At 38.7% G+C, this 22,239-nt stretch overlaps 1 protein-coding gene across 2 annotated transcripts in view; it reads left to right on the forward strand.

Moving 5' to 3' along the window:
* REXO5 (RNA exonuclease 5) overlaps positions 1-22,079 on the forward strand; it is a 33,832-nt gene extending 11,753 nt beyond the window's left edge. For both annotated transcript variants that reach the window (XM_044234226.1, XM_044234225.1), the window contains exons 7-20: positions 1,232-1,320; positions 2,569-2,684; positions 3,640-3,778; positions 3,924-4,018; positions 5,017-5,119; positions 6,675-6,778; positions 7,512-7,632; positions 14,959-15,063; positions 15,560-15,697; positions 18,000-18,092; positions 18,881-19,097; positions 19,296-19,483; positions 20,421-20,539; positions 21,789-22,079. In XM_044234226.1, the coding sequence (XP_044090161.1) occupies positions 1,232-1,320; positions 2,569-2,684; positions 3,640-3,778; positions 3,924-4,018; positions 5,017-5,119; positions 6,675-6,778; positions 7,512-7,632; positions 14,959-15,063; positions 15,560-15,697; positions 18,000-18,092; positions 18,881-19,097; positions 19,296-19,483; positions 20,421-20,539; positions 21,789-21,870 (1,709 nt within the window). In that variant the 3' untranslated portion in view covers positions 21,871-22,079. The remainder of the gene's footprint in view (positions 1-1,231; positions 1,321-2,568; positions 2,685-3,639; positions 3,779-3,923; positions 4,019-5,016; positions 5,120-6,674; positions 6,779-7,511; positions 7,633-14,958; positions 15,064-15,559; positions 15,698-17,999; positions 18,093-18,880; positions 19,098-19,295; positions 19,484-20,420; positions 20,540-21,788) is intronic.
* The last annotated feature ends 160 nt before the right edge of the window (positions 22,080-22,239 follow it).

Here is a 22,239-nt window from a genome sequence, read left to right on the forward strand (position 1 = left end):
TAGCTCATATATCATGGATTGCCATGGGGATTAAATGAGTTAATGTATATAAAAGTACTTAGCATGGTGGGTGGCACATGGTGCATTTGAAAAGTTATTGTTTATTATTATTACTACTAATCATCTAGATAAGAGCAGCAAGTATAATGTCTCCCAGATTTGGGGATGCCTCTCTTTTCTGATCTAGACCATATCTTGATTCTTTTATTTGTATTAGTTAGCAGTTTTGAGGTACTATGACACAGAAACTGGTCATAGTTTCTCACACTGTACTTTGTTTCTTGTCACACAAGACCTAGGTAATTTTACTGTTTGAGCCTCTGTCTGAAGGTAGGAAATCTTCAATGGTTCAGACACTTTGGGAACTCTGCGCTGAATGTTCCATGTTATTAACTAAGGGTACACAATGGAAGGGGTACCTTAAGCTTATAGGTGTGTTTCTATAGGGAATTTTCAGTCTGTGATTGCAAAAAAATGCAAGCGTATTCTGAGTAAAGATCTCAGGGAAGTCTCAAGGATAGAGTTGGGTGCAGAGGTACACATGGTGGCTATTACTCCCTGCCTACAGTGAAATCCTTTTAGATCTCTACTATGGTGGAATTTCGTTCCTACTTTTTCTTTATTTAGGAAGGAAAGATACTACATGTAGTTTCTGCATACATTATTCATCCTCCTAGCGCCTACATGAAAAGGTCCAGTGACTTGGGATTTAGCCAAAATTTAGGTGTTTTTTATTTTTTTGGTTTGGGTTTTTAGAAAGAGAGAGGGTGTGTGTGCACACAGGAGGGACAGAGAGAAACTTAAGCATGCTCCACATCCATTGTGAAGCCCAGTGCAGGGTTTGATCTTCAGATCCTGAGATCATGACCTGAGCCAAAATCGAGTTGGGTGTTTAACTGACTAAGCCACCCAGTCTCCCCAGCTACAATTTAATTATAATCTCTTTCCTCATATGGAGGGAAAATTGTTACTTGGTAACTGCCATGATGTCTAGGCCCTATTATTCCCTATAAGGGCAGCCTGTAGTATTCTCCAAGAGTATAAAAATGAGCAGATGGAGAAAAACTTGAGGACCAACATTGTCTCTCATATAATTTTTATATTTTAAGTGCCCAACAGAGAAGGTGTCCAGCAAATTTGGTATTTTGGTTTTCCCTTGGTGAATGAATCTAAAAGTGTCATTTATCTTCTCTAGTTTTAAAGGCAGATTTTTAGTTTCTTTTCCTCCTAGGTTTTCCTGACTGTGAAAACTTTGTACCTACCAAATGTAATGGTTCTGTGACAGACAGCAGTCCTCTCTTTGGACTTGACTGTGAAATGGTAAGTACTACTTTTAATGTTTCAACTGGAAGGTTACAAACTAGAGTCCAGTAGATGATTTCTTGAGTCTAATGCACTAGTGAACTAGTACATTTAGTTCTACTATTTTGGTTTAAATAACTGAAAGTAGATCCTTTTACTCACATTTTAGAAAACTTGGATATTTGTTCCAGGATCAAGAATAAATATCACCCCCCCCCCAAAAATAAATATCACATAAGTTTTCTAACTAGTTATGTTTAATCAAATCTCTGTCAATTACGTAAGTTTACTCTGTCTTTTGTATATGTGCTGCCGAAGCGAGCACAGTTTACTCTGTCTTTTGAACAGGGGTTTGTTCTTGTTCCCCTAGAGAGTTTGACTCAATTACATGGGTTTGGCTAGTTTTACACATTTTAAGATCAGAAGTAGGATTTCCCTTGGGCACCTGGGTGGCTCAGTGGTTTAAGCTGCTGCCTTCAGCTCAGGTCATGATCTCAGGGTCCTGGGATTGAGTCCTGCATTGGGCTTTCTGCTCAGCAGGGAGCCTGCTTCCCTCTCTCTCTCTCTCTCTGCCTGCCTCTCTGCCTACTTGTGATCTCTCTCTGTCAAATAAATAAAATCTTTAGATAAGAAAAGAAGTAGGATTTCCCTCAAGTTCCCTTTGTGTTTTACTTTGTCTCATTAGTAAGTCTCCTTTCAAAGACAGGGCATTCCCTATCAGTACTCAGGTACCAGTCTCTGTTTCTTAACAGAGTGGCTAAGAGATAAAGTTTTCAAGTCTCATGTCAGAGTGTGTATGTATCCTGGTCTTGGCTATTGGTGTTGTCACCTTGGACAAATCCTGTAACTTCTCATTCTCAACTTCTCTGTCTGTGAAGTGGGGATAATAAGAGAGGTACCTCATCATGTTACTATGAGGTGGTGTATGTAGAATGCTAAGTATTGCATTAGATGCACTAATTAAAAATTACTTTGTTGGGGTACTCTGCTAATACGGGGATGTCATAACAATAAATGGTAAGATGATGAATGATGTTATTTCTATCCATCTTCCTTGAGCACATCCTTCTCAGAGCAATTAGATGAAATGTTCAGCAGTCTCTAGCTTTAATTTCATTCATACTGGGCTCTCTAATTAGCAAAGGCTGTGCCATTGTTACTGGCACCCCAGTAGATTATAGTTCATGGCATTTGAGATACTGTGAATAAGGAGAGCAAGCCAGAGCTTCCACAGTTCAGCAGTCTGACAATGGCCTGGTCTTTCAGTGCCTCACATCCAAGGGGAGAGAGCTAACCCGCATCTCACTGGTTGCTGAAGGAGGCTGCTGTGTAATGGATGAACTTGTTAAACCTGACAACAAGATTCTGGACTACCTTACCAGGTATTTTTCACCTTGCCTTCTGCCCTCCCTTATTAGTAGACCTAATTAGTATTCTTAGGGAACAGTCATTTGTGGCAAAGAGTATGTATAAGCATGTTTGTCACAATATTTCAAAAATATGGGAATATAAACATCTGAAAGTAGGGGATTGGTTAAACTATGAAATCCACATAATGGAATATTCTAACCATTTAAAAGGATGTGTTGAAATAGATTTAGTGATGTGAAAACTTGTTAATGATATATGGCAAATGATAAAATCATGTTAAAAAATAACATGCATTATGATTGCATTTTTATAAAAATAAAATATATACATGGGCATGCCTGGATGGCTCATTCAGTTAAACATCTGACTCTTGATTTCAACTTAGGTCATGATCTCAGGGTCTTGGGATGGAGCCTTGCATCAGGCTTCGTGCTCAGTTGGGAGTCTGCTTGAGGATTTTCTTTCTCTCTTTTTCTGGTTCTCTTTTCTCTCTCAAATAAGTAAATCTTTAAAGTAAATCTGTCCACACACACATGAATATATGTATCCAAAAATATGAAAGGATATTTACTAAAATGTAAACAGTGATCATCTCTGGGTCATGGGATTTTGGGTTATTTTAAATTTCCTCTTATCTGTATTTTCAACCTTCTTACACAGAGCATATATTAGTTTTTAAAAATACTCTTTTTGAAATGACTTTCCAGGGGCACCTGGGTGGCTCAGTGGGTTAAGCCACTGCCTTCAGCTCAGGTCATGATCTCAGAGTCCTGGGATGGAGCCCCGCATCGGGCTCTCTGCTCAGCAGGGAGCCTGCTTCCTCCTTTCTCTCTGCCTGCCTCTCTGCCTGCTTGTGATCTCCATCTGTCAAATAAATAAAATCTTTAAAAAAAAAAAAAAATTACTTTCCATGGAGGAAAACCTATTAATATCCTGACCTGTCCATTTCTGGTTTTTTATTGAAAGCTTTTCGGGAATCACAAAGAAGATTCTTAATCCAGTGACCACCAAACTCAAAGATGTACAGAGACATCTAAAAGCACTGCTTCCTCCTGATGCTGTGTTAGTGGGCCATTCCTTAGACTTGGATCTCAAAGCACTGAAAGTGAGTATCTGATTTTAGTTTTTCCAGTTTATATGCCTTTTCCTTTTATTTCAAATCTAAAGTCTTGGATTCTTCTATTCCCCCAGTCCACTTGTTTTTTCCTTTAACATAGGATGCTACTCATTCTGTTCTCTTTCCTCCTCAGATGATACATCCATATGTTATTGATACATCATTGCTTTATGTCAGAGAGCAGGGCAGAAGATTTAAGCTAAAGTTCTTAGCCAAAGCTGTTTTGGGGTAGGTTGTTTGTATATTATAACATTGTCCTGACAAGTTGCCTGTAAGTTGACATATAATTTCTTATTTAATGCATATTGCAAAATTCAGGGTCTCTGTTCTCCCTCTTAATGTCTGTAAACATTATTCCTTTCATTTCTTGTGAATCCTGGGATCCCAATTCCAGAGAAGTAGGGCTCAGAGATAAAGAAATTATGGGAATACAGAAGGGATACATGCACTCTGAAGAGTTGATGGATTAAACTAGACAGAACTATCTGAAAAGTTAACCAGAATTTGAAGACATAATGTTCCTATATAGAATGTATCCTGTTATGCACAAACACTTGTGTACAAGGATGTTCATTATACTATGGTTTAAAACAGCCCAAAACTGCAAATATTCTTTAGGAGTGGTTATATAAATTAAGTTTATCTGTATTATTGAATACTTTGTTATTGTTAAAAGAATGTTATGGGTCTATATGTGCTAATAAGGAAACCTCTTAAAGTACTACTGAGAATAAAATGGAGATGCGGAAGATCTGTATATGCCTAGATATCAGTATGATACAGATTAGATTTAGATAAGTTTATAGACACAAACATTTGTACTTTTTTAAGGTTTTTGAAAACGACCAAGAAAAAATTTAAGTACCTATATAAAATTTAAGTACCTATATAAAATTTCTGGAAGGTAACTTTTTAAATAGTGGTTACATCTAAAAGACTGAGGCAAAAGGGTTCGCTGGGGAGTGGCCAGAGACTTTATTGGGTAGCCTTTTGTCCAGATGATATGCTTGCTGTAGACAAAGCCGTTCCTGATGATTGTGCATCATCAGTACCTCTCACTTCACGTACTCTCCTGGCATTTAGGAATAAAGTAATCTTGATTGTTGTGATAAAATCCGATTATCAGATTGCTGAAATTTTACATATAACCAGAATATTAGAGGTGGTTGAAAGAACCGATCATTGAAAATGCAGTTGAGTATGTCAATTTTATCTTGACTTTCCAGGAAGGATATACAGTGTCCAGATAGGCTTGGTCATGATGCCACAGAAGATGCTAGAACAACCCTTGAATTGGCCCGGTATTTCCTTAAGTATGGCCCAAGGAAGGTTAGTATATTTGACCTGTATGTTTGCTTTTCTTAAAATTATGAGACTAGAACAGATAGTCACAGATAATCATTTCCTGTTGTTACCTTTCTTTAAAAAAAATAGGAGTGTAATTCAAGCTGAGCATTCAGAATTAAGACCTGTATGACTAGCATAATGTAATAGTTAAGTATGTAGTCTCTGAAGTTGGGCTTATCTGTTTTTAAATAAAGATGGTATGGGGCACCTGCCTTGTTCAGTCAGTGGAGCATGTAACTCTTGATCTCTGTGGGTTGTGAGTTTGAGCCACATGTTGGATATAGAGATTATTTTTAAATCTTTTTTTTTTTTTTAAAGATTTTTTGTTTATTTATTTGACAGAGAGAGAGATCACAAGTAGGCAGAGAGAGGAGGAAGCAGGCTCCCTGCTGAGCAGAGAGCCCGATGTGGGACTCGATCCCAGGACCCCAAGATCATGACCTGAGCCGAAGGCAGCGGCTTAAACCACTGAGCCACCCAGGAGCCCCTATTTTAAAATCTTAAAGGAAAAAAAAGATAGTACTATGTTTAGCTACATAATCTGGGTCAATTTCTCCAAAGAAATTCAGTTACTACATCTGTAAAATGGAAACACATTTCTGTGAGATATTGGTGCGTGTAAATGAGGTATCTTATATAAAGCTAGTAGTACAGTACCTTGAATATATTAAGCACAATAATGTGTGGCTCATTGTATGCTGATAATTGTAATAATAATTATGAAAGATCTACATAGATTTTGCTCTTGGTGTGGGGGAAGCATGCCGTTGTTTCAGCAGCAGTTCAGTGGGTGTAATTAGGACAGCACATGAGGGAAACCTTGAAGGAAACAGTTTCTTACATACCTTGTTACAATGCATTCTAACTTACTAGGTTGTCCCATTGCATGATACGTTCTATCATAATACGTTCTATCATAATTCCACTGTGAAATACACTGTAGTCTGTGTAGAATCCTAAGCATCCAGAATAGTATTTTGTGTCACAGTGGTAGAAAGACATTCTAAAATGTCTTATAACATATATGTATAAATAATGATAGTAGTTTGTATCTCACTCTCTGCATTGCAACTCCCAAGTGGTCTCCCACTTTATGGAAGAAGAATAAACTGGTTTTGTATTAAACCAAGAAAAGGTCTTTTTTTGTTGTTGCTATAAAAGCCATTCTTTTATAATTTCCAAAAATTATAAATGTTCACAAAGAAGTAAATTTTAAGTGACCGACTGTGGGGTCAGTGATGAGCCAGAATTGCCATCCTTTATACTTAGCCCTAGTTGGCCCTTTCCCATATTCATGTAATAACATCAGCAGCTGGTAACAGATTGTCATTCTTGGCTAAGCGGTCAGAAACCATTTGGTAGCTATTGAAGCCAACCTGGGACTATGGCAATGGCAAAGCCACTGTCTACAGAAGTAGAGAACACCACTTGAGTGAGTTTTTCTTGGATCTTTTTTTTGCTTTGTGGTGTTTTGTTTTTCAAACCTCAAATGCTTTGCAGGAAATTAGATGATTTTTACCACTTTATTTTCTTCAAGATTGCAGAACTAAATCTGGAAGCACTAGCTAGTCACCAAGAATTGCTAGCAACAGGCCAAGAGCTGAGAAATACAGCAGAAATAGTTTATCAGCCAAACACAAGGTAATATTTTTCAGTTCTAAATAAGAACAAAAACAAGAATATCTGGTTTCTTATTTAGACAACCTGCAAATTTTTCTCTTTTTGAGTCTATTGAAAATTATTTATCAATAGTATAAATAACATTCTACTGTCACAAAAACCATGAGGGAAAAATACCACCTTCCACCCTAAATAGTACCTATTTATTTTTCTTATTTTCTAAATGTAGTGACTGGTCTTAAAATAACTCTTTTACCAAAAAGGAAGACACTGAAATATAGTGAACTGAGTAGCATTAGGCAAGATGATAGACTCCTGGGTATTTTGATTAGAAGAATCAACTATAGCCTTAGTGTATTGCCAAGATTAGGGAAATACAAAAAACAGGCCTGGAAGGAGTTGATCACCACACCATAATAAATGTATCAGAGCCTTAGAGTATAAACTTGTTAGAGAGCTTTGAGTATTTTTCTTGTTTCTCTGTCCTTCCCCTAAATATAGAGCAATACTGTCCATTATGACTTTTGCAGTGATGGAATTGTTTTAGGTCTGTGGTGTCCAGTAAGGTCCACACAGTACAGTATGTGTGACTAATGCATATTGAGGAACTGAATTGTAATTTTATTTTATATTAACCTTAATTTAAATAGCCACATGTTGCTAGTGGCTGCCTTATTTAGACAGTGCAAGTACAGAGAAGTCTTAGGTTAGGGAAAACTGTTGTTCTTCCCTGATCTCTTATACTTCTTCACAGTGTTTTGGAATGCTTGGACTTAATGGGTCAGAAGCTCCTTTTCTTGACCCGGGAAGCAGAAACTAGTGAACTTTGTTCTGCCAGAAACTGTCAGACTATTAAGTGCCTTTCAAATAAAGAGGTGAGTGACCTGCTGTCTCTTTGAAGATTATGCTCAAAGCAAACGGTAATGTAGCCCTTTGCAATTCATACTAAGCAGCAAGCTTTTTTTCATCAACAACACTGGCTACCATTATCAAGTCTGGTTTTTGTCTTGCGTCTTGTAAGGAGCACTTTTATTCCCAATTACCCCACAGGAGCAGAACTGTCAGCTGTCAGTGTCTGCCTGTAGACCCCACCTTTGGTATTTCCACACCACTTTGAATTTCTGTTCTTATTCTAACTTATATAGATGTTTATCTTAGTTTAGCCTAACTTTATTTTTTTGGTTTTCTGTTCTTAAATTTTATCTATTATTGCTGTATATGTAAAGTTGAAAGGATGTATTGCAGCACGAACTTAGGTCAGCTTGTTCAGATTTATATATGTATGTATGTATGTATTTTAGTTTTATCTGGAAAGAATTTCAAACTTACAGAAGATTTGCGTGAATGGTGGTATATACCTTCTATCTATATTCATTGTCTGTTGTTGTTGCGCCCCGTTTGCTCTATCTGTGTGTGTGCGGGCATGCTTATGCTCTCTTTGCTGTTTCTATCTTTCTCTTTCTATATGACATTTTATTTTTTAAACCATTTGATTACATCATAGATCATGGTCATTTTCCTCTAGATCCTTCAATGTATATTTCCTGAGAACAGAAATACTCTCTTACGTAACTATAATAAACTTCTATAAAGTTAATATTGTTACAGTACCTTTCTGTAATTTCATCTGTATTCCAATTTTCTTAGTTGATCCAATAATGTCCTTTAGCATTTCTTTTTCCTTCAGAGCAGTACATACTAGGGTCACATATTGCATTTAGTTGTCCTGTATTTTTAGTTCCCTTTAATCTGGTTATATCTCTCGACCTTTCTTTCTTTGTCTTTCATGGTAATTTTTAAGTAATACATGTTGTATGTCACCCCCTCCAGAATGTTCTTCATTATGGGTTTGTTTTCCCATGATTAGACACAGGTTATGCATTCTTTACCGAACTTCTTGTAAGTCATGTTTCCTTTTCAGGGTATCACATTCAGAGCACATGTTGTCCATCTGTCCTTTATTTTGTACTGTTTATTTTGATGACCTTAGCAAGATACTGTCTGCTTTCTCCACAACAGATTTACTACTTTTGTTCCTTCTAATAAGTAATATGAGGAGATAATTTTAAGGAAAGCACGTATCCTGCTTTTCATCAAAACTTCCCCTCTTATATTTAGCAAAAATTTTTGATTCCCATGTAATGGTTGCACAATGATGGTTTTCAGCTCTAGCACTTCCTTCGTATTTACTAATTGTTACTCAGCACTCTATAAGCAAGAGTCCTGGTTTTTCGTGGGAAGCGAGATATCTGTCAGCATGCCATACCTCGGCTGAGGATGCATCTGAGTTTGGAGATTCTGCTTAAGGGCTGGAGGTGAGGGACATATTCCTTAAGTGGAATATGTCAGCGACTTTTATTATCTCCATTCTTTTTTTTACTATTTTCATTTTCTCAAAGGAAGTGCTAGAAGCTTCCAAGGAAAGAGCCAGGAGAGAGGGAGAGCTGAAAATACAGAATAGAATGTAAATAATAATAAAGAATTGCTAAGAAGGCAGAAAAAGTGACATCCCATGGACTAATGTCCTTTGAACAGGAGAAAGGATACCTCTTCCACTAACCAGAGCTATGTGAACACAGGTTCAGGAGGCTAAGTGAATTATAAGCAGGATAAATATAATAAGGAATCACATTAGAAAAAAGAAAGAAATCGCATTTAGACATATTGCAGGGAAATTGTATTTATTACCTCCCAAACAGATATATTGGTAGCAAGCCAGAGAGAAGATCACCTTCAAAGAGCAATAAGCCAATTTCTCAACAGCAGCAGTAGGAATCAGAGGACAGTGAAAGCAGATCTTCAAAGTATCAACAGAAGGTGACTTTCAACTTATAAAAGTCTACCCAGCAAAACTGTATCAAAATGAAAGTGGAAGAAGTATCTTTTCAGATAAAGAAGAACATTTTATACCAAAAAACCCTACTAAAAAGTTTTAAAAATGATGCATTTCAGGAAGAAGGAAAGTCTGGACATTAGAATTTTAAAGGGGATTGCAAAGAATCTGTAGGTTGCTTTCGGTACTATTAACATCTTAATGGTATTGTGTTCCTGAATGTAAACAAGAATGTTTCTATTGTTCTCAAATTTTTTTTCAACAGTGTTTTGTAGTTTTTAGCATTACGAGTGTTTCATCTCCTTGGTTAGGTTTATTCCTGAGAATTTTATTCTTTTGTGATGCTTTTGTAAATGAAATTTTTTTCCTCTTTACTTTCCTCTTCTGTTTGTTCATTTTAGTATATAGAAACACAATTGATTTTTTTGTGTCTTGATTTTATATCCTTCAACTTTGAATAAGTCATTTGTTCTGTTTCGGTGTAATCTTAGGGTTTTCTACATGTCATAGGTGAACAAAGGTAGTTTTACTTTTTCCTTTACAATTCATATGTGGTTTTTTTTTTTTCTTTTTTTTTTCCAATTTATTTATTTTTAGAAAAACAGTATTCATTATTTTTTCACCACATCCCGTGCTCCATGCAATCTGTGCCCTCTATAATACCCACCACCTGGTACCCCAAACTCCCACCCCCCCGCCACTTCAAACCCCTCATTGTTTTTCAGAGTCCATAGTCTCTCGTGGTCCACCTCCCTATCCAATTTACCCCAACTCCCTTCTCCTCTCTAACACCCCTTGTCCTCCATGCTATTTGTTATGCTCCACAAATAAGTGAAACCATATGATAATTGGCTCTTTCTGCTTGACTTATTTCACTCAGCATAATCTCTTCCAGTCCCGTCCATGTTGCTACAAAAGTTGGGTATTCATCCTTTCTGATGGAGGCATAATACTCCATAGCGTATATGGACCACATCTTCCTTATCCATTCGTCCGTTGAAGGGCATCTTGGTTCTTTCCATAGTTTGGCGACCGTGGCCATTGCTGCTATAAACATTGGGGTACAGATGGCCCTTCTTTTCACGACATCTGTATCTTTGGGGTAAATACCCAGGAGTGCAATTGCAAGGTTTTTTTTTTTTTTTTTTAAGGTTTTATTTATTCACTTGACAGAGATCACAAGTAGGCAGAGAGGCAGGCGGTGGGGGTGGGGTGGGGTGGTAAGGTGGGAAGCAGCCTCCCTGCTGAGCAGAGAGCCTGATGTGGGGCTCCATCCCAGCACCCTGGGATCATGACCTGAGCTGAAGGCAGAGGCTTTAACTCACTGAGCCACCCAGGTGCCCCTATATGCTTTTTATTTCTTTTTCTTGCCTAATTATTCTGGCTAGGACTCCCAATACTATGTTAAATAGAGGTAGCAAGAGCAGCCGTCATTGTTTGTCTTAAAGTCTCCTGGACCTTCACCTTTGAATATATTAGCTGTGGGCTTTTCGTATTTTCTTTATTCTGGTAGGTAGTTTCCTTCTGTTCCTAGTTTGTTGAGTGTTTTTATCACAAAAGAGTGTTGAATCATGTCACATACTTTTTCTGCATCAATTGAGATGATCTTGTGGTTTTTGTCCTCCTTTCCATTAAAGTGGTATATTCCATGGGATGATTTTCATATATTGGACCATTCTTGAATTCCAGGAATAAATCCCACTGGTCATGATGTCTAATCCTTTTTTTTTTTTTTTTTTTTAAGATTTTACTTATTTATTTGACAGACAGAGATCTCAAGTAGGTGGAGAGGCAAGCAGAGAGAGAGAGAGAGGAGGAAGCAGGCTCCCCACTGAGCAGAGAGCCCAATGTCGGGCTTGATCCCAGGACCCTGGGATCATGACTTGAGCTAAAGGCAGAGACTTTAACCCACTGAGCCACCCAGGTGCCTCAATGTATGATCTTTTTAATGTGTTGTTGAATTTAGTTTGCTGACACTTTTTAAAAGTGATTACTAGACCGGAAGGGCTTACTCTTTCTGTTTCGTTTCTGTGTATCTTGTAGCTTTTGTCCCTCTTTTCCTCTCTACTGTCCTCTTTAGTATTCCATTGATTTTTTTGTAGTGACATAATTTTCTGTTTCCTTTTGTGTATTCTATAAATATTTTCCTTTTAGTTATTGCAATTACATATAACATCTTAAAGTTAAACATTCTATTTTAAGCTGATAACTTGATTTCAAGTGCATTCAGAAACTGTACTTTTATAAGCTCCACTTCTCCCCCCTTTGTTAAATTGCACTTTTATATAAAGGTACAGCATGGCATAGGAAATACAGTGAATGATATCGGAATACCATTATATGGTGAGAGATGGTAGCTACACTTGTAGTGAGCATAGCACAACATATAGAGATGTTGAATCACCATGTTGTATCCCTGAAATTAATGTAACATTGTGTGTCAGCTATACTAAAAAAAATAAGAGAAAAAGTTATTAGTAAATTAGATCATGAAAGTGAATAAGTAAATATTCATTTAATAATTATTCAGCCACATCTATATAGATTATATATTCATTAACATAGGAATATAGTTATTCATGAGTCATTTAAATTTTGAATAAGAATTAAAAGTGAATTTATACACCAAAATTACCTTCATAGATGTTAATTACCTTCATAGATGTTACTGTATTGGTTCACATGTTCATCTTTACTGGAAACTGTTTTCATGTGGCTTCACGTTGCTGTCTAATGTTCTTTCATCTTGAAGGACTCCCTTACCATTTCTTGCAGAGTAGGTCTAGTTGTAATGAATTTTGTCAGTTTTTTTTTAATCTGGGAAAATCTTAATTTCTCCTTAAAATTATTTATTTATTTATTTGACACAGAGCAGATAGTAAGAGAGGGAACACAAACAGGGCGAGGGGGAGAGGGAGAAGCAGGCTTCCCACTGAGCACCGATCCCAATGCAGTGCTCGATCCCAGGACCCTGGGATCATGACCTGAGCTAAGGTAGACACTTAAGGACTGAGCAACCCAGGCGCCCCTCTTCTTCATTTTTGAAGCAGAGTTCTGCCGGCTACAGTATTCTTGATTTTTCTTTTTTTTTTTTCCCTTTAATGCTTTGAATCTATCATGCCACTCTGATGGCCTGTAAGATTCTGCTGAGAAGTCCACTGATAATTTTAAGGAAGTTCCCTAATATGTAATGAGTTGCTTTTCTCTTGATGCTCATAAGATTCTCTCCTTGATTTTGACTTTTTTTTTTTTTTAAGATTTTATTTATTTATTTGACAGAGAGAGATCACAAGTAGGCAGAGAGGCAGGCAGAGAGAGAGAGGAGGAAGCAGGCTCCCCGCTGAGCAGAGAGCCCGATGCGGCTCTCAATCCCAGGACCCTGAGATCATGACCCGAGCCAAAGGCAGCGGCTTAAGCCACTGAGCCACCCAGGCGACAGCTTGATTATAATGTGTCTTTGTGTGGGCTTTTTTAGATTTATTGGAGTTATCCAGGTTGGAGTTCTTAGAGCTTGAATTTCTGTGTTCATTTCTTTCCTCAGATTTGGGAAGTTTTTGGCCATTATTACTTCACATAAGCGCTCTGACCCTTTCTGTCTTCTTCCAATATCCCATTATATGTATATTGGTCTTGACATTGTCCCATCTTAGGATCTACTTACATTCCTCATTCTTTTTTCTTTTTACTCTGATCCATGATTCAAATGATCTATATTTGTAATGCTGATTCTTTCTTCTACCTGATCAAATCTGATGTTGAACCCCTTTGGTGAATTTTTCAATTCAGTTATGGTGTTTTCCAGCTCCAGAATTAGTTTGTTTCATTCTTTATACTTACTCTTTGTTGATACTCTCTTTTTGTTCAGCATTTTCCTGATTCCTTTGTCTTTGTTCTCTTGTAGTTCATTCTGTTTGATTTCTGGACTGTTACTTTGTTTTCGGCCATTTTCCCCTATTTCTTTGCATGCCTTATAATCTTTTTTATTGAGACCTAATCATTTGGGGAAAAAAAACAAAAACACACAAACAACTACCTCTCCCATCGTTAAGACCTGGCATCATGGAATGGAAGACTTTCACTGATTAGCCCAGCTAGAGGTTCCAGGACCTCTGAAACCAGTTTGAGGATATATATTCTCTGAGCCTGCCTGTATACTTTTAGATTCCCTAAAGAGCTTTTCTTTTTCTTCTCAGTGCTCATAATCTCTTGCTCCCTTGGGCATCTGCCTATGGAATGCAGCTCTAATGCGCTATGATGATTGCATTTGTTTTCAGTGGCTTCCAAACAAGGCTGCCTATCCCATTTGTGCTCTAGTTGAGTGAGACAGAAACTAGTCTCTCAGGCAACCCCAGACTAGCCATAATATTGGAGACGGAGTCCCCCTCTCTTGTTTCCATCCAGAGGGAGTGTAGGAAGGATAGGGGAGGAACATAGGTGGGTACACAAAACTCTGCATATTTTCCTTTCCCTTTTTCTGGAATTCCTTGGGGTTTTGTGTTGGTCTTGGTGCTGTTGCTTCTCAGCTGGGCTCTAAAGTTCTTACAAACTGGTATTCTGATCTCTTTATTAACTTGGTGTCTGTGGAAGAATGAGGGCCTGAAGCTTTCTAGTCCGTGACCTTGCCTGACATTACTCCTTTTCAGGAGTTTCCAAACAATGCTTCCAGTACCATCAGTGCTTTGAGTCAAGTGAGACAGAAACTAGTCTCTGAGGCAGCCTCAACACAAGCCAAATTGTTGAGTGCGAGGTCCACACTGCTTCTGTCCAAGGGACAATCACCAGTGTGAGAGGTTTCTTCTCGGTTGCACTGTGCAAGGTCGGATGGGGGAGAGGTGTTGTTTCCTTCTTTCTCTTCCCTGCAGTATCTCTTCTCTTTATACCTTATTCTTCCCCAAAAGCACTTCTCTGAGGCTGTGCTGTGCAATATTAAAGTTGTGACCTGTGTCCGTTATCTTGGCACTTAGTTTTACTCTTTCTTTCTGGGGGGTAATTTCGTTTGTACATCATCTAAGTCTTCCATGTGTCTTGATTTCTATCCAGAGTCCTTTAAGCCTCTTCTTGTCTTTACTAACAGGCTTTAACAGTATAAAATGTTGGACGTTCTGCTGAAATTCAGCTTATTTCTTAATTTGAAGGTTCTATTTGACTTTTTTTCCTAGTAATGCTAAAGGCATGGGTTCTACATCATTTTACTGACTCTCCTGTTTTCTAGGAGGATACATGGTGTCACCATTTTCTTCTAGACCTTAAAGTCAGCCCCATATTGCTTTTTGCTATGGGTAAAAAGGCATCCTTATTTATATTACTGTGGCTCACCTCCAGGAGCCACTAGGTATCTGCCTCATTTTGGCTTTCCTGTTATCTGCAGGTTCTTGAGCAGGCCAGAGTGGAAATTCCCCTATTTCCCTTCAGCATCGTCCAGTTCTCTTTTGAACCCTTTTCACCCAACCTCACTGAGGAAATGAACAAGAGGGTAAGTAAATGAGTTGTGCTAGATGATTTATTTAATGAGTTATAATCTCCCTGCATTACAGAAAGTAATGCATACTCTAATAAGTTTGCTCTATATTTCTCCAGATTTTTTAAATGTATTTATTAATATTTTAGAAAATATTTTTTTAAAAAATGGGAATCAAACTATGTATACTATTTGGCAACTTTTTCATTCAGCAGTGTATTGTGTATATCTTTTCATGTCAGTCACGATTTAATTTCCCGTGTTTTTAATGGCTATATAGTATTCCACTCTGATATACCTATTATTTTCATTACTGGTGCTTATAAATTTTTGCTATTCCAAATAATGCAGTTGTGAAATCCCTGTATACAAATTTTTTGTATATTCAGCAAGTGTTTGTGTTGAGAAATTCCTTAAAGCAGAATTATTCCATGGTTTAACTGTTTTCTTTTGATTTGACTTAATTCTCTTACCACATTTACCTCCTCACTGTATTCTATTTTTCTTATAGATGAGGATCAAGTGGACAGAGATGTCGACTGTTTATGCTGGGCCATTTAGCAAAAATTGCAACCTAAGGGCTCTGAAAAGGCTGTTTAAGAGCTTTGGCCCAGTCCGGTCCATGACTCTTGTTCTTGAAACCCATCAGGTAATGAAATGAGAAAACTTGGATTTTCACCTCTAGATTAGTGTTGGAAATTCAGATGCCTCCTGGGGCCATTCACATAACAAATATTAGTGATGTGAGCTTGACTGTCATCACCTGGAATAGGAGTCCTACTGTTTGATAACACAGTTCTTGACTTACTATAAAGTGTACCCAGTATTGCCAGATTCTCTGATTCTTTTTAGAATTAAAAATCTGCCATCTTGCAAAGTGATCGAAGTACAAAATCCTAGATGTTTAAAATGTGCTTTCTCCAAATCTTTTATTAATGTCTCTCATACCTAAAAATAGAAGAAGATTCCCTGCTAAGAGGGACCTAAGGGATGGGAAGTATATGTCAGGGGACCATAACCACCTGCTTTAAGTCTTGGGGTTTTTTTCTCTTTTTTTGGTAAAATATATATATAATTTGCCTTTTTGACTTTTTAGATATACAGTTCTGTTACTAAGTATAGTAGTACCCCCTTATCCACGGTTTCAGTTACCCACAGTCCAGAAGCAGTTGATGATCTTTCTGACATACCATCAGATCAGCAGTAGCCTAACACTACCTCACAATGCCTATGTATGTCACTTGCCTCACTGCATCTTATCAGACAGGCATTTTATCATCTCACATCATCACAAGAAGGGTAAGTACAGTGGAATATTTTGAGATAGACCACATTCACATAACCTAATTACAGTATATTATTGTTACTGTTTTGATCTCTTACTGTGCCTAATTTTTAGATTAACTTATATATATGAAAAGACAGTATTTATAGGGTTCAGTACTCTCTGTGGTTCCAGGTTATCTGCTGGGGGTCTTGGAATGTATCCAGAACTTTTCATCATCCCAAACTGAAACTCTGTCCCCTTAAGCAGTAACTCTTCAGTCCCTGTCCACCAGGTGTGGTAAGCACTCTTGTGCTTTCTGGTCTTATGAATTTCACTACTCTATTATACATCCTGTAAATGGAATCATACAGCACCTTTTGTGTCTGGCTTATTTCACTTAGCAGAATGTCTTCAAGGTTCATCCATGCTGTAGCATGTGTCAGAATATCATTTCTTTTCAAGGACAGACAGAATATTCCATTGTGTGGGGATGTACTACATTTTGTTTATCCATTCATCTATTGATGAACATTTGGATGGTTTCCACTTGTTCACTATGCTGAGTAATGCTGCTGTGAATATAGATGTATAGATATCCATTGGAATGTCTGTTTTTAGTTCTTGTGGGTGTATACCCAAAGTACAATTGCTGGGTTAAATGATAATTCTATGTATATTTTCAGGAACTGCCATACTGTTTTCCACAGTGGCTACATAACTTTACATTCCCACCTGCAGTGCCAGGGGTTCCAATTTCTCTATATTTCAGCTGACACTTATTTTGTCATTCTTCTTCTTCCTTTCTTCTTTCAATACTAGCCATCCTAATGGATGTGAAGTAGTAGCTCATGGTTTTGATTTGCATCTCCCTATGATTAGTGATACTGAGCACCTTTTTATATGCTTATTGGCCACTGTATGTCTTCTTTGGAGAAATATCTATTCAAGTCCTTTGCCTATTTTTAATTGGGTTATTTGATTTTTTTGTTGTTGAATTTTAGTTTATGTATTTTAGATAGGAAATCTTCATTAGTTATGTGACTTGAAAAATTTCACCCATTCATAAAGTTGCTTTTTGACACTGTTGATAGTATCCTTTGATGCACTTTTTAATTCTAAGTCCAGTCTGTCTTACTTTCATCACCTCTGCTTTTGATGTCACATTCAGGAAACTTGCCAGATCTAGTACCATGAAGCTTTTCTGTAGGAGCACTTTTGTCCCCATGATGCTGCTGCACATCACATCATTAAGCAGAAAAGCAGTTAGTTTGAAGATAGAGCCTATCCAATGGAAGCACTTAACCTCCCCAAGCCTATAGGCTAATGAGACAAATGAGAATCTAAATGACTTGCAGTGAGGTCTTCAGTGGTTCATAATAAATAATATGAAAAGGTGGTTAGTAAACATTTATTAGTGCTTTGCCCGTACCACCCAGGGAGAGAAGACTTCAACTTTAATTAACAAGTAAAGGTTATTTATTGGCTGAAAAATCGGTTCTTGAACTTTGGTGATTCTACTTAAAGTTGATCTACAGTTGCTGTCTAGCCCAGTACAGCAAAGAGAAATTCATTTTGGTGGCTCTGGCCACTAGTTCAGGGCCCTTTCCCAGTCCCTTCTCTAGCAGTTTGAGCCCAGAAAGCAGAGATAAGAAAATCTTGGGTTTTTTTTTTTTTCCTCCTGCAGCCACATCTCTGTATACAATATGAAGTCCTAGAAGCTGCCCAGCTGGCCATAGAATCCTTGGATGGCATTCTGGTGGAAGGTGCCTGCATCAAGGTAGAGTGGCCAGAGAAAGCAAAAAGCACCACCCTTTTGCCTTTATTTATACTGCCCTTGTATGTAAAAGCTTAGAGAAAAGCCCTCAAGAGGCCTGAGCAGATGATTTTGTGCTGGGAAGTCTTCAGTCAAGCGCAGCGTTCTTCTAGCAGTGACCTAAAACATGACTGCTTTCATTTTTGTCAGAATCAGCCTGGGGCTACATTGGGGTCTTCCTTGTGTTTTTTTAACACTACCTTAGACCCTGGATGGTTTATTCTGCGTGTTTTTCTGTAGCTGCCCTTTCCTTTAGCTTTCAAAGGGATCAGATGGTGTTTTGAAGTTTCTTATGCAGATCAACAGTTTCATTGGGGTAGAAGTCAGGGAACTTATTTCCATTGCAGGGTGTTTGTGCAGGGAGGAAAGGGAGAGAGCATGTTTACACAAAAAACATTTGTATTTATGTATTAAGTCTCTACTGTAGCCCTCTGAGGCATTTATCATGCCTCCTTATATAGATAAACTACAGAATTAAGTTTCTTGCTAGTATATAATAGGCCTAAAGTTTGAAATGGTGACTTTTCTTAAGACTTACTAGTTGAGAGAGCAGGCAGGGAGGAGGGGCAGAGGGTGAGGGTAAGAGTCCCAAGCGGACTCCACGTTGAGTGTAGAGCCCAGTGCAGGGCTCTGATCTCACTACCCTAAAATCATGACCCGAGCCAAAACCAAGAGTTAGAGGCTTAATGAACTGTGCCACCAAGGCACCCAAGTGGTGACTTTGTATCACTAATGCCATCTTTCTTGGTTAGGTGCAGAGGCCTGTGACAGAGCTCACCCTTGATTCTAACACTCTTGTGAATGAGCTAGAACAAGATTCTGAGAACCGAGGTACAATATACCTGTCTGGAGTGAGCGAAACCTTCAAAGAACACTTACTGCAACAGTCCAACCTCTTCCTTGGCTTGGAAGCAGTCATCCTGCCTAAAGACCTTAAAAGTGGAAAGCAAAAAAGATACTGTTTCCTGAGTAAGTCTATGCTATGGAATGTGACCTTGGGGAAGAAGATTAGGGATGGTGAGAACATGAGGTCAGAGAAGGGAAATGTTCACTAAATAGCCCCACCTGGGATGCTAGATCACATTAACAGCTGATTCTGTCCTCCCTTGGCCCTGGATGGTGACCAGGTTTTGTGGCCCTTAATAACAGGACTATTCTTGCTTTCAGAATTCAAAACTTTTGGCAGTGCCCAGAGGGCCCTCGACATTCTCAAAGGCAAGGACTGGAAGCTGAAAGGCCGGCATGCCCTAACCCCCAGGCATCTCCATGCTTGGCTCAGGGGCTTGCCTCCTGAATCAAGAAGGCCCCCAGGGGTTCGTGTCATACCTCCCCCCTCTGAGCAGCAGGCCTTACAGGTGAGTGAGTGAGTGTATCCTGGGGTCAGAGGTAGCGGTCTTGGTTTGCTAGCTCTTGGCATTGGTTGGCCTTCTCGTGTTTATGGAAGTTAGGAGAGTCCAGCTCAAGTGACACTTAAGCCTTTGAATCTTTTTTGCCCCTCCCCTGGCACTAGTTTTATTTCACTCTCTAGCTTCCCAGCCTTTGGACACATTTTTCTTTCTCTAAGAGCTCATGCTTTTGCCCACTCCATATCTGCTACAGTTAGGCTTTTAATCCTCCAGATGGCTCTCCAAGGGACTTTGAGGGGCTAACATAGGAGTTTAAAGAGCTGGGCAAGTCTTTACTAATCTAGGGTTTCCCAAAGTATAGTACATAAACAAGATGATTTTTAGTGGTCATAGATGGACCTTTCCCCCTACTTTATGCTAAGATCTTGTTCTAACACTTGTGTAACAGTCACATTGAACCGATGACTTCACAAATCTATCTTAGTGAGATGAAGGCAGAAAATATAAAGAAAAATATTAGGATACACAAGTAAAAGGGTAAAGGTAGAAGGTGAATGGCTGAAGTTTGGGAAACCCTGTTCTCGTCTCATCTCCCACACTTAATAGGTGAGAAATAGATGCCAGAACTAGTTGAGGGATTTGCCCAGGTCACAAAGATACTTAATGGCAGGGGCCATTAGTGACGTGGTTCCTCTGTGTCAGGGCCCTGGAAGACCCAATCCATAATGCAGGAAAGAACAACAGTTGTACTCCTAAACTGACCGAAGGCCTGGCGATAGTAGGGTGGAAAGGGAACCCTGAAATATGGGCTTTAGCTTCAGATAGAGAATTTATACAGAGCCTTTTCTGGGACCTCAATGTCCTAGAAGTTGAAGAAAGTTGCAGCCTCTCCAAAGGTGAGGTGAGGATACTCCAGCTGAGTGTCAACTTCTGCCTTTGATCCTAGGCTCTGAAGATGGACCACCCAAAGATAGCAGCCTGGCGCTGGGGCCGGAAGATAGGAAAGCTCTACCACAGCCTGGGCCCAGGCACACTCTGCCTCATCTTGCTGCCAGGAACCAAGAGGTAAGGACTAAAGGGTTGTCCCTTCAGGATTCTGGCCTCTAGACTTCAGCTGAGAGAAAGGCCTTTTTGTTGACATTCCAGCACATAAATGAGGACGTAAGGAATCCTCTCTTTATTCTTGGGTATTATATATCCATTTTACATATACATATGCTCTTCCATTTAATTAATTAACTAATTAATTAATAATACTTATTAGCCCCTCAGGGAGATAGTTCATCCCAGTTTTAAGCTTAGATCCTACAGCCTCTGCAGGACAAAAAGCAGCTGCCTAATCCCCCACTTGAGTAAAAACAGTCAAAGAAGGTCGAGGGCAAGGCCCAGACCAGATTATGACCCTTCCCACATTTCAGGAGCATGGTCCTGCCTTCTGCCAGTCCCAGCGCTATCACATACCTTCTCTGACAACTGGCCAAGCCACTTTCCCTCTGTGGGTCTCAATTTCCCTTGGGTAAAATAAGAGATTTGGAATAAAGCAGTGAGTTCCAAACCCTTTCAACTGTAAAATCTTTTCTTTAAAAGAAAAATTCCTGTTAAATCCTAAAGCATAAAGATAGGCAATTCTGGAATGAGTGGGTGGATGAACATGTACTGGATGATGTCTGCATTCCAGCCCCTGGACCAAGTGTTTTACAACATACATGACTTAGAAGAACTCTTGATGGTAGATTGCCTTTATTACCTGGTTCTGTCACTCAGCTTGTTTAACAATCAAGAGCTTGATTCTTTTTAAAAAGTGGACAGAACAATTAGACCTGCATCAGTACCTAGTTTAGGTACATAAGCTGTTTTGAAGGATTAAATGAGAATGCACATAAAGTACTTTATAAAATAAAGCCTGGTACCTGGTGAATGATCTGTATGATATATGAAGAAAGCATAAAGAAATGATCTGTGTATTTTAGCTATTATTAGATAGTCCTCACAAAAACCCCATGAGATAGTAACTTACGTATTTAATAGTTTTTTAGTTGAAAAAATGAAAGCCCACTTTGAGGTCATTCACCCTAGATTGAGATATGCCTCCCATCTGTTAATTGGCAGAGCTGACTTGATTCCAGGACTCTAGGACTTGTCAGTGTTCTTTCCATTGAGCCATTTTCAGTAGGCAGCTTTCGTTCAACTGCCTTACCTGCCTGTGCCCCACCCCCTACACATACCCCAAAAAACTTACCTCTTACCTATGAGTTTGTAACCATTCTTTTAAACCCTGTGGATTAGTGACCTATCTTCACCCATTTGTTTGCAGCACTCACGGATCATTCTCTGGCCTAGGACTGATGGGAATAAAAGATGAAGAAGAAAGCACCATGCCAAACATGTGTTCATGAGTCTGCCCATCATTTTCCATGTGCCATTAGCCCTTACGGGCAGTGGCAGAGAATGTGGTCAGGCTGCAGCCTCGCTACCCAGCACACAGCTTTTGTGGAAATGGTGTACCACTTAAGAAGTTTGGTCCATTTATATGGCATGTACAAATTTTCAATAAATGCCTAAAATTTGAGCATTCTCATCTTAAGACAGGGTGAGAAGAAAACCAGTTTGTGCTTTCTTTGTGTCCGTGGACTTACACATCTGTAGTATGTGCTCATTCCATGGTAACACTCCTATTAAATGGTATATGTAGGTAAGGAAACTAAGAAGGAGGGACTTTGCTGTGGAGAAAAACCAGCCATTATCAGGTTATTTATGAAGCAAAT

Source organism: Neovison vison, chromosome 14 (genome assembly GCF_020171115.1).
Source record: "Neovison vison isolate M4711 chromosome 14, ASM_NN_V1, whole genome shotgun sequence".
NCBI lineage: Eukaryota > Metazoa > Chordata > Mammalia > Carnivora > Mustelidae > Neogale > Neogale vison.